This window comes from Protopterus annectens, chromosome 7.part0 (assembly GCF_019279795.1).
Source record: "Protopterus annectens isolate FY-2018-M chromosome 7.part0, PAN1.0, whole genome shotgun sequence".
Classification (NCBI taxonomy): Eukaryota; Metazoa; Chordata; order Ceratodontiformes; family Protopteridae; genus Protopterus; species Protopterus annectens.
Window position 1 is genome coordinate 1,111,260,067 of NC_056739.1, and position 12,260 is coordinate 1,111,272,326.

The 12,260-nt window shown below is 44.4% G+C and overlaps 1 protein-coding gene across 1 annotated transcript in view; it reads right to left on the bottom strand.

Moving 5' to 3' along the window:
* Window positions 1-339: 339 nt before the first annotated feature.
* UACA (uveal autoantigen with coiled-coil domains and ankyrin repeats) overlaps window positions 340-12,260 on the bottom strand; it is an 845,278-nt gene continuing 833,357 nt past the window's right edge. The window contains exon 19 of the mRNA XM_044077695.1: window positions 340-3,493. Within this exon, the coding sequence (XP_043933630.1) occupies window positions 3,422-3,493 (72 nt within the window). The 3' untranslated portion in view covers window positions 340-3,421. The remainder of the gene's footprint in view (window positions 3,494-12,260) is intronic.

Genomic DNA, 12,260 nt, shown 5'->3' on the forward strand with positions numbered 1-12,260 from the left:
TTCAAAGTGTGAAAATAGGGTGCTCCACATTTTGACTGTCATACATTGCTATGGTCTGTGCTCCATACTGGCCTCTTAGGTTGACACCTATGGGAATGTACCTAAAAAAATAAGGCATGTCACTTGCGTACCATCAAAACAGGGAAACTTAAGAAATCTGACCAAGATGAGTATACCACTGTATGTGTAGGAAACCTCAAAAGTAACCCACTGCCAAAAGCTTCCAAACTCAAATTAAATAAATATGGCTCAACATGCTTTAGCGCAACTCCTGCATACACCTTAATTACTGAGTGCAGTTTTTTTGTTTTGTTTTTTTTTTTTTTTTTTTTTTTTTACATTTGTTCACATATTTCAAGAGAAGCATAACGAAATTCTAAAAACGTACCATGATTTATATTTTACTGAACAGGACATCTAAAGAATCACTTTGGTATCAGTCAATTCATTTTCTTATTGCAGTGTGGCAAAATCACCACAAGAGGGAAGCAGATGTTCAATTTTTTTTTTTTTTTTTTTTTACATACTGATGACAGGCACAAATAAACAAAATACAGCCATTGCTTCAGTTACACAAAACATTTTATACAAGTGAGAATTTAATGCATCTTAGAACACAGCATGGTTTGCCTTGAGATTTATTCTGATGTAAAAATATAGTTTGAAAATTGTGACTGAAAATCTGAATAGTAATTAGAAAAAAGGGGAACAAAGCAGATTGCAATGACTTGGTATTACATGATTTAAAAAATAAATTAGACATCAAAACACATTAACCCCTGTATAAAGTTCAGCCATGGAAACAGATTATGACAGCTAACAGACTGAATTTGCCTGTTTCTCATTGATTATGAATAAGCTGTAGGTCCTGACAGATTTTTTTTCTTTTTATGACCCAGGAATTGCCTTATGTGTCTTTCCCTCCAGTCTTAAATAATTCTTTCTCACACATTCTTGAAAAATTCTGTCAATGTTTTTCATTCAAACACCTTTTCAAAAGAGCTATGCCAATCTTCTGCCAATTTTTTAAAATCAAAAATGTATACTTCCCTGCAACTCTCCCTAGCCTTCCATTATCTTCAAACTCTTCTTTATGTTATCCATCTGAAAAGGGAATACCTATTTGAACTTGCCCCCCCCCCCAACACACACTGTGGTACTTAAAATGTTTAGTCATATTCCCCCAAGAAGCCTCTTTTTCTGCAAGACTCTAATTATATTACACTTTCTTTAAACGGTACCTGCTGCCTGCACCGCCTGTATCATATGCACCAGTGGAAATAAGGCCATCAAAATTGCACAAAACAGTCCTACTAAGTTTTAACAACTGTCTATATAAAGGAGTGGCAGTAGACCATCCAACTTCTTTTGCTGATAACCGCAGTGCTGTTCTACCTTTAGTTCATGTTACACAGGCACTCCCAGATCCCTTTTTAACATCTTTGTTTCTACTGGTTCCCCTCAGACTGTATACTCTTTATGCAGACAACTGTGGCCCAAATGCATAATTCTGAGTTTCCGACCATTTTCCAAACTTGCCAAGTCACTTACCCATCCTTTCTGCATCGCTTACATACTCCATACTGTTCATCTTCACATCTCTGGTAAAAAAAGACTTCATTCCAAACCTCGAATATTCCTTATATACTGAAATGAAAGCTTTTAATAGAACCCCTATGGTAACCACATTTTTAACTGTGGGGACCCAATTAAGATCCAGACACTGAAGTATAAATTCTGAACAGATTTAGGTCTGCTCTGTGAATTTACTAACTACATGCTGCAACTTGCAACATGTCTACATCAAATACAACATGCTAATATGGAAAAACTGATATCTGTCTCAAATGGTTCCAGTTAAAAGCTGCTAATAAGTTTTATTCTACAGCCCTGAGTTTGCTTCCCTCAGTCATCAATTCAAAAAGGGGTGATCCTGAACAAATCACTTAACCTGTCAATGCTCCTAGGTCAGCTTTGCAAAGAGGCATTTTTCCTTTAGGATTTAATTACTATAATTTAAAAAATGACATTACATACACAAGTCAGATGAGCATGGATTTGTTAATTTACAGGACAAAATAAAGTGGCACAATACAATCATAGAGACATGACCCATATTCCTGAATTGGATTTTTAGTTTCCCTGTATTTTGTTTGACTCCAATGCTACCACAAAAGGCCTGGTGTGAACTTAATGGGGCCTGCATTTAAAACTACAGTAAGACACCATGGTGCATTAATCAATTTACAAAACATGTCTGTGTTATAATGAAACCATATACAGTATGGCTTGAACTTAATGGGACCCACATTTAAAACTACAGTAAGATATTGAAGCATACATTTGTCAGTTTACAAAATTGGTTCAAGTTCTCCAGACAGTCAGACACAGTCGAACATTAAATAAAACAGCATGGTGTGGAATTCTGTAAGTTTAGTTGCTGATTTTATGACTTTGCAAAAAATAATGAACCCTTACTGAAAAAATAATTTTACAAAATACGGAAGCATTTCAGTTATTTCACTATGATTTTTGTAACATTCTGAGTTTATAACTGGGATAAATGTGCCAAAAGAAAGTAATCATAAAATATAAAAAGCAAATCATTTATGAAGAAATAAACAAATGTCAGTCAATACACCATATATACTTCCAGCCCTGCTGAAGACAATCTTGTTATAATCACGGTATATTGGAAAAATATATCTATAAAAAGCATACAACTTTGGAGTGTACAATGAACACGCTGCTCTGTATTAACAAAACAAAGGCATCTGCATTTAAGTTAGTTAAATAGAATGCAACCTGGCCAGCCAGGTTCCTATATTGACTACCCTAATCCACATCCATCACACACATTATTTAATATAGTTCAGTACCAGATGTGTGGCTGCGTTATTACTATACTGCAATATACAATGTCCCCTCCAAAGAGTCACAGTGTCAGCAGACAGTTTTTCGACAAACTACAGCATTTTAGGCCTGCAGCTCTATTGAAAACCATCCTTACAGACTGCTGTACTCTGGTGAAAAATCCACTTGTTTGACCATCTTGTTTCAAAGCAGTTCTCAGCAGCTTTTACACTACAACTGTTGCAGCCCCACAGTAATCTTATTACTGATTCAGCGACTTCACCTCTCCAGTTTTCTTTATGGTGCTTGTCAATCAGACACTGTGCCAATGTGCAATGCAAGTATGTCATCATTTTGACTATATATGCAAGTTTGCAATTACACTATAAAAACCGTTAACTAACAATGGTGATAAAGAGCTGTATGTTTTGGTCTGCCTTTACAACAGATAAGCATTTACGAATATACACGCAGCAGGTCACAAGGAGCTAAGAATACTACTAATCACAGCATTCTTTTACACTGGCATGCTTCTTTTCTTGGTAACACTGTTACCAACTCCACCCACTCAGCAAACAAGCTCCTCTCTCATCTGAATGATCTGTAGTAAGGCAGCCTGAACATCTTTATCCATGTGACCCTGAAACACAAAAGAACAGTGAGTAAGCATTACCAGATCTTAAAGCAAGCAATTGAAAACCTGATTTATGCAATCACTGGCAAATGAAAGAAGCTAAATGGTACCAGCTTTCAATGATGTTACCAAAAGCTTACAACTGCTTAAACTTAAGTCTGTTACAATATAGATTTATTCATGTCTCCCTGTTTCATAAGCTTACTTAAACCCATTTTATGGGCTTCCTTTAAATCATAATTACCTACAGTCTACTGTATCAGCAGTTAAAAGGAATTAAAAACTTTTAAAATAGGTCATCTAAATAAACTAAATGCAAAGGGGTTTCATTTCCAAAACAATTATTTATTTCATTTATTTTACATTTGTTTACCGGGCTAGTCTAACTGGATACATGTCCATTTTCAGTAGAGGCCCGGGGAGATAAGCTCCTAGGTAGGACAATGAAATTAACACAATCAAAACTAATAAAACTTTAGACAAAATAAAAACTATTAACAGTGTCTATTTCAGGTTAACACAGTAATATTTACAGTGCAGAAATACAGGCATAACAAAGGAATGGTAATACAATCAAGGTATGTTAGAGATAGTTTAGTAAATTAGTTGGATAAGGAGGAGTTGCTGTGTGTGAGTAGACAGGGTATAAGAGAAAAAAAAAAAATTTCGAGACACATATAGACTAGTCAGGTTTGGAGCAGGGGCATAACCAGTGAGTTCTGAGGAACAATTTCAAATTATTTTTGAAGCAGGATAGTGAGGGAAGTGTGGAGAGTTCATTTGGGAGGAGATTCCTGGCTTTTCCAACTATGCTAGAGAAAAGGGAGTCACCAGCCTTATTGTTTGTTTTAGCAGTATGTATTAGAAGTTATCCTAAAACAGCCATTGTTAACCTTCATGATGAGTTTAACAGCCACAGGACTAGGGATTTCACAGGCAACATTAATAAAGATTTGTCAATAAACAATTCCACCAAAAAATAAATAAAATGAAAAAATGAACTGTGGCCACATGGCATATGCTATATAGAGTAGGTAAGGTGAATCTTGGTGTACAGCTGTTACTGGTGGATTAGTGACTTCTTTCTCTCCCGTTCTTAGCAGGTTATTTACATCTGTGATGTTAACAGATCAGCAGGATCCAGAGTTGCCTTTGATTCATATACAGATACCAACAAGTGCAGTGAGACATTAGGGTGGTGCTGGACGTCTGACATCCCATCCTTGGAGAGTCATTGTTAACATAAGGTCTTAATCTTACTAGTCTGTAATAGCCTAGATAACTATTAAAAATACCAGGGCATTTAAAGACTGACAAGATGCCCCTACTACCCTGGGGCTAAATGAATTCAGTGAGAGACTGTGTTCACAGGCCACACCCATCCTTCACTCTTCCTGGGCCTTACAGAGCCGATGCTGCTAGTTAAACACAGCACAAGAGTCACAGTTAGGCTTTTATCACCCGATGCCATAGTGCTTACCTAGCAGAATTTATAAATACCACCTTGGATCTCCCCTGCAAACAGTCTGTTAAGGTCTAATGGGAACCCCCTGGTAAAAAAGTAAACCAATCAATAACTCAGTCTTACTGCATACATTTTATTTTGCTCCACAACATACGTGCACTTGCAATCATGGTGGTATATACGTTAATCCTGTAAAATGCAACAGTACTGCTATTTGGAAGAGGTAGAATAAAAAGAAGTTATGTACTCACCATAACGTTCCATCTGAGTAGGTAACTTCATTTGTCAGCAACCTGTGGGTATCGGATTCGACCTCTGATCCGAGCCAGCAGCTTTCCAAGCTAAAGATCTGAGCTCTCAGCTCCTCCTCCTTACACACAATACCCTGCTACCTCCCCTCCAGTCCCCAGATCGAGGTTTGCCATATTACCTACCAACAGTAGTCAAACATCCTCGAAAGAGAAACTCTAACCTGATGCGTGACAGAAGGAAAAACATTCTGTTATGAAAATAACCACGAAACAGGCTAGGGGGAAGGGGGGGGTTGGTTGCTGACCTACTCAGATGGAACGTTATGGTGAGTACATAACTTCTTTATCTGAAGTAGTTAACTTCATTTGATCAGCAACCTGTGGGACAGAGTCCCCAGCTACCAAAAAACCTGTGAGGTCCTCAAGGAAGGATATTCCGGAGCACTGCGGAGCCAAAGGCTGCCCCACCTCTGGATATCAGATCCAGCTTGCAATGAGAAATGAAGGTATGAGACGAGGCCCAAGTAGCCGCTGAGCAGATGTCATCTAAGGGAACCCTTGACCAAAAAGCCGCAGAGGTAGCTATAGAACAGGTAGAATGAGCATGAACCCTCAAGGGTTCTGGCCTACCGGAAGCTGTATACGCGTGTAAGATGCAGTGGGATATCCATCTAGCTAAGGTAACTTTCGTAATAGGCTTGCTAAGGACGGCTTAGCGAAAGACATGAAAAGCTGCTCCGAATTGCGAGAAGCAGCTGTCCTGTGCAAGTAAAATTGCAATCGTCTATGCACATCCAACAAGTGCAGTCTGTATTCCCCTTTGTTCTGAAAGTTGGGGAAGAAAACAAGCAAACTGATGGTTTGATTGATATTGGTCTCGGAGGCTACTTTAGGCAAGAACGAAAGATTAGTCCTGAGAGAAACTCTGTCCTTATGGAAGACCAAGTACGGGGGTTTTGTACAAAAGGCTTGAAGTTCAGATACTCTTCTAGCTGAAGTAATTGCAACCAGGAAAGTAGTTTTCCAAGATAAGAATTTTAAATTGACAGAAGCCGTAGGTTCAAAGGGTGAACCAGTTAGCGCCTGAAGAACTAAGGTTAAGTCCCATAGGGGAACCACATTCTTAACCGGAGGTCTTAACAGGAAGGTGCCTTTCAAAAAGGTCTTGCATATCTTAGCAGAAGCTAAGGTACCAAGGTTGTCCCTGATGTGGAAGAGAGAAATCGCAGCCATCTGAACCTTAACAGTAGAAGCACTGGCCCCTTGGTGAAAAATTTGGGACAGAAATTCAAGAACTATTGGAATGGGAGCTGTAAAAGGGTCCAAATCCCTATGCTTGGCCCAGATGGAAAAACGCTTCCATTTACTCTTGTAGATCTTCCTGGTAGAAGGTTTATGCGCCGCTACCAGAATAGATTTTATGGAAGATGAGATACCGGGAGTCCTAGCCATTAGTGGAACTGGATCAACCAAGCTGTGAGCTTGAGGTCGTCCAGGTTCGGAGTTTGCAATCCCGAAGGATGAGAGATCAGATCCGGAATGGGATCTAAGACCCAAGGCGGGGCTATGATGTGAGACCGCAGATATGGGAACCAGATTTGGTGAGGCCAGAATGGGGCTATGAGGATTATTTTGCTCCCCAAACAATGAGATTTCTGTAGAAATTTCGTCATTAGCGGAAGAGGAGGATAAGCATAAAGAAGACTGGGTGGCCAAGCATGAACCAGAGAGTCTCTGGGACTCTCCCCCTATGGGGGAATTAGAGCAAAAAACCTGCTGCATTTTGCCTTTGAAGGAGACGCGAAGAGATCACAGCAAGGTTGACCCCATCTGAGGAAGATCTGTTTCGCTACTAAGGGGTTTAGAGATCACTCGTATGGTGTGAGGATCGAAATCCTCGGCTTGTCCGCTAGTATGTTGGACCGACCCGGAATGTGAGTTGCTATCAGAAAGTGGTTGGTGGCAATCGCCCAATCCCAAACTCTCATAGCCTCTCGACAAAGAGGGTAAGACCTGGTTCCTCCCTGTTTGTTGATGTACCAGACTACCGCCATGTTGTCTGTCTGAATTGCAATAGTCCCCGGAGGAAGAAGGTCTTGAAGGGCTTGCAACGCTAAAAGCACCGCCCTCATCTCCAGAACACTGATATGCAGAACGGTCTCTACAGGGGTCCACGTGCCTTGGACGGTTCTGCCCATGCAATGCCCCCCCCATCCGAGGCGAGAAGCGTCTGTGGTCAGCGTGGTTTGGGGATGAGGCATTACGAATGGTCTCCCATCTCGGAGCCTCGGGAATGGAGCCACCAAAGAAGGGAGTTTCTGCAAACCCTGCTTAGGGGAATCGGTGAATCCAGTGGGTGAAGGAGGAGGGACCATTGGACCTGAAGGGTCCATTGAAGGACTCTCATGTGTAACCAAGCAAGAGGTGAAAGACTGATGGCTGCCGCCATGGATCCTAGGGCTCTCAGGACTAAATCTGTGGGTGGGTCTGGGGACTGTAGAAGCGCTATTATGTAGCGTGACAAGGTGTGTAACCTGTCCGTTGTCAGAAAGGCCCTGGACTGAAGCGTATTTATCCTGGCCCCTATGAAATCCAGAACTTGAAAAGGAAGAAGGGACGACTTCCTGAAATTTATGGTAATGCCTAGATGATGGGCCAAGAGTAACGAATAATTCCTGGCAGAACAGAGTAGACGCCTGGTGGGGGCGGTGAGGAGCCAGTCGTCTAGGTATGGGAAGACCTGAATTCCCTGAAGTCTCAGGTGGGCTGCCACAACTGCCATGACCTTGGTGAATACCATGGGGGCTGTGGTGAGGCCGAACGAAAGAACCCTGAACTGATCATAACTGGCCCCTAGCCGAAAGCGGAGAAACCTTCTGGATCATCTGTCCATGAGAATATGGTAGTATGCATCCTTGAGGTCTATGGAGCACATCCAGTCGTTCTCCTGCAGGAGGGTGAGAATAGATTGTAGAGTGACCATCCGGAATTTCTCTTTGGCAATGAACAGGTTTCAAAATAGACATGTCGAGAATTGGCCTCAAGTCCCCCGTCTTTTTTGGCACCAAAAAGAACCTGGAGTAATTGCCCAACCCTGACTGCTCTGGGAGGACATGCTGGATGGCCCTTTCTTCTAGCAACTTCTGTATTTCTGAAGCTGCAGCCTCTCTCTGATTGGGTGGAACATCGGGGAGGTGCTTCATTAGCGGGGGAAGATTCAGGAAGGGGACAGAGTAACCTCTGGATATTATTCGGAGCACCCAGCGATCTGTAGTAACGGACTCCCAAACTTGTTAGATGCTCCGAAAAATGCCCCCCGACTGCCTCTAGAGAGGGACAGTCGGGCAACCCCTCAGGGCTGCTGTGCAGGCCGGTCAGAGAAGGGTTCTCTCAACCCGAAATTCTTCGGCCCCCCTCTGCCCCTGGGCCAGCGTCCACCTTGTCCTCCTCTGCCTCTGAAGGACGAAGGGTCCGAAGCGGGACGGGACTGCTGAGACATCCGGATCCACATCTTCTTTTTTCCTCTCTGGCTCCTTGAGAAGGACCTTTGAGGAGCGGAGAAGCGGATTCCAACGGCAGACAGCGTCTTCCCATCTTTTTCGCTCTGGAGTAGCGTGTCGCAGACTGTCTTGCCGAACAGCATAGAACCGTCAAAGGGAGCATTTGCGAAGGATGCCTTGAAGGGTTCCGCAAAGACGGAGCCAGGCATGGCGCCGCAAGGTGACCCCTGCTCCGCTGGCCCTAGCCGCCCCCTCCGTGGCATGGGAGAGAAGCCGCATAGAAGTGTTTGATATAGACTTTAGAGTGGCCATGCGAGCCGAGAAGGTCTGTTTGTCCTCGGCCGCCATGGACTCCGGGGAAGACCCAGCGTATTACTTTATCAGATCCCACTGAAGCCTAATTACATGTGTCAGATAATTCAGTGCCCTTATAGAAAAGGTGGCTGAAGCAAACATCCGCTTTCTAATACGGTCCATCGTCCGAGATTCCTTATCAGGAGGATGGACCGAGGAACTTTCTTGTGCCAGTTCCTTCTTGGTGGCCGCCGCCACCACCATCATGGCATCTACCGGGGGAACCTTTATTCCACACCGGCTTGCCAGCAGGGGGACTAAGAATTTTATCTGGTCTCCTAGGGATTGGCTCCACAGTGTCCGGCTCCTTCCAAGCCCTGGTAGTAATCAAGTCTACCAGGGGGTCGGCCGGGGGGGGGGGGGACACCTAGGAGGTAGACGGGCCAGCGTTGAACGCCTCCAGAAACACAGACTCATCCAAGGAAGGTTTCTGGGCTGACCACCCCCCCCTCTTATGTGCAGCATCTCCATAATGTCTTCAAATGAGATGTCCTCTGGGGGTGACCTGGGGGAACATTCCCCTTCCTCTAAGTCCGTGATCTCCGTGAGGGACTCACCAATGGGGTCCTGTTCTCCTGTTCCTCTACGGGAACCAACTGGGGCACAGACTCAGGCTGTCCCTGGGGCCGGACAATGGAAGATAGGCCCATATGCCAGGGAGTGAAGGGAGGATCCGTAGTGCGGACCGGGGACTTCGAACTCCTTGACAGCACCCTCTCCACCACGTCGAAGGCTGAAGGTGAACCACTCTCCCCTGGCTCAGAGAGTAGTCCCTCCGGCTCAGACGTGAGGACCGGTGTAGGAGCTGACACAATCAGACCCAAAAGGGAAGTGTGCTCCGATAGCAACGGAGCCGAAGACACACTCACCCCTGCGGATCCGAAGCTCGGCTCTCGGCCTAGAGAGCTCGGATCCGAAAGATGACCCTCGAGGGGAAGGCCGGCATCGAAGTAGCAATTACTATTGGCTCCGACTCCCCGGTCCGAGATGACACTGATCTGACGGCTCCGAAACCTGACAGTGGATCACAGAAGGAGCAATGGGTGCAAAGAAAGGGGCCGAGCTCCCTCCCGGTGGGGGGGGGGGGGGTCAGAAGCATTCCCATCTGCATCTGGGCCTGCAGGAATCTACGCATCATCCGATCGATATCTGCGGGCAGACTCCTGGTAAACCTCAAAGAAGTCGTCGAGGCAGGCAGGGAAGGCCACCTAGATGATCTCAAAGGTGAACGGGACTCCTCCTCCGGCTCCGGAGAGAAGCGTGGTGAACGGAGCCGAGGGGGGGGGGGGACCTGGAAACCCTCACAGGGGAACAAGTTAATTTAGCTGGCGGCGCCGAAGGAACTGATTCGGCCCGCCGCTTATGGCTCTTATGCCTATCCCTCTCCTTCTCTTTATGTCTCTTCTCTTTACTACAAGAGTCCCCCCTCTCCCTGGGAAACAGCGGGAGGTTGAGTCTCAGCCAGGGGAAGGGGAGCTGAAGGCTGGACAGTCGCAGCCGCAACTGGTGCCACTGAGGGAGAGGAGGAAGAAGAATCCGGGGCAAGAGTCCCGCCAGGATTAGCTTGTTTCTCCTGTCCCTCAGAGCCCGGAGGTTGAAGGCTGCACAAATTTGGCAGCCTGATGTTAAGTGGCCTACCCACAGGCAAAGAGCGCACTGAGTGTGGCCATCTGCTGGGGACAGCTTGTGACCACACTCAGCACATTTCGAAAAAATGGCCTTAGGGCCCTCGGCCATCACACAAGCACACGCCCTGACACACAGTAAGGGGAAGGGAAAAAATACTAATTTACTACAAAAAATAACAAAAACACAGTTTAACTAAAGCATGGGCTTAATATATACCCTCACACACACACTGAAACAAAAAACTATTTATCTGAGAAAATAGTCCTAAAATCCTCTCACCTAAATGCTAAGAGCTCGTCCCTAATGCTTCAGAAGCCACGGAAAACAAGATCTGGGGACTGGAGGGAGGTAGCAGGGTATTATGGGTAAGGGGGAGGAGCTGAGAGCTCGGATCTTTAGCTTGGAAAGCTGCCGGCTCGGATCTGATACCCACAGGTTGCTGATCAAATGAAGTTAACTACTTCAGATTTACATTTTACAAACTAGTGTGGAAATGCAAAAAAGTAATTTCCATTGATGAAGCTGATGAATATGAAAAATGCGATGAGATTCTGATTGTTACGTACAGTAAGGAAACTGTTAATAATCCACGACCGTGTGTGGGTATATCAGGATTTCAAGACTGGCATGCTTTGATCATAACAGTAAGCCCCCCCCCCCCCCCGCAAAAACATTATTTTGTTTTATTTGTAGGGGTTTGGGTTGTTCAAGCTGATCAACACACTAAATTGTCTATCATGATATCTCAACCATGTATGTTTTGACAAATTTAGACAGTCAACCAAAAGGCCATTCATCCCTCGACTCCAGTGGGGGCTACAAGTGGAGTGCACATCTCAGGACACATGCCCCAACTTCAGATTTATCATTTATTTTACTCCCCAGCTGTTTCAGCCAGCACCCAACTTACTAACAGACTCTGTACAATCTAGGTCATAATCAGGGTTTTGTCCCTGTATTCCATGCACCAAACCCATGCAATGATATTTTTCAAACCTTTTTCTGGATGTACACACATCTCCAGTTTATATGAGCTATAATTTTATGACATTAAAATATTAAACACAATTCCGCGGTGGTGCAGCAGTAGCATTGTTGCCTCACACCAAGAGGTTCTCCCGTTCGATTCTCAGCTTGAGTGCGGGGAGTGCCTTCTGTGTAGAGTCTGCATGTCCTCCCCGCGGGTCGAGTGACGTTCCAAAAGACATGCGTGAATGGGTGTGCCTTCGTTGAAGGTTGGGAGTCGAGCTGGCAACTTGGCACCGTGAAAAATCTACTGCCAATCATTAGTGGACCGGAGTTCCTCTGTGGCGACCCCTAATCGGGAAAAGCCGAGAGACAACAACAAAATATTAAAAAACACAAGAAATTAATAAAAAAATGCAATGTATAAACATGTTAACAAGGCAGACAAACTATAGTGCAGGAAAGTGCAGTTGTGGAAGAACTTACTATACCAACGCATGTCCTACTGATCACTGTTGCACAGTATTACTAACAGATGGAATATCCTGCCAAGGATAGCAGATATTTCCCATCCAGCATACCAAAGCTCAGGCACCTTCCTTGCGTTG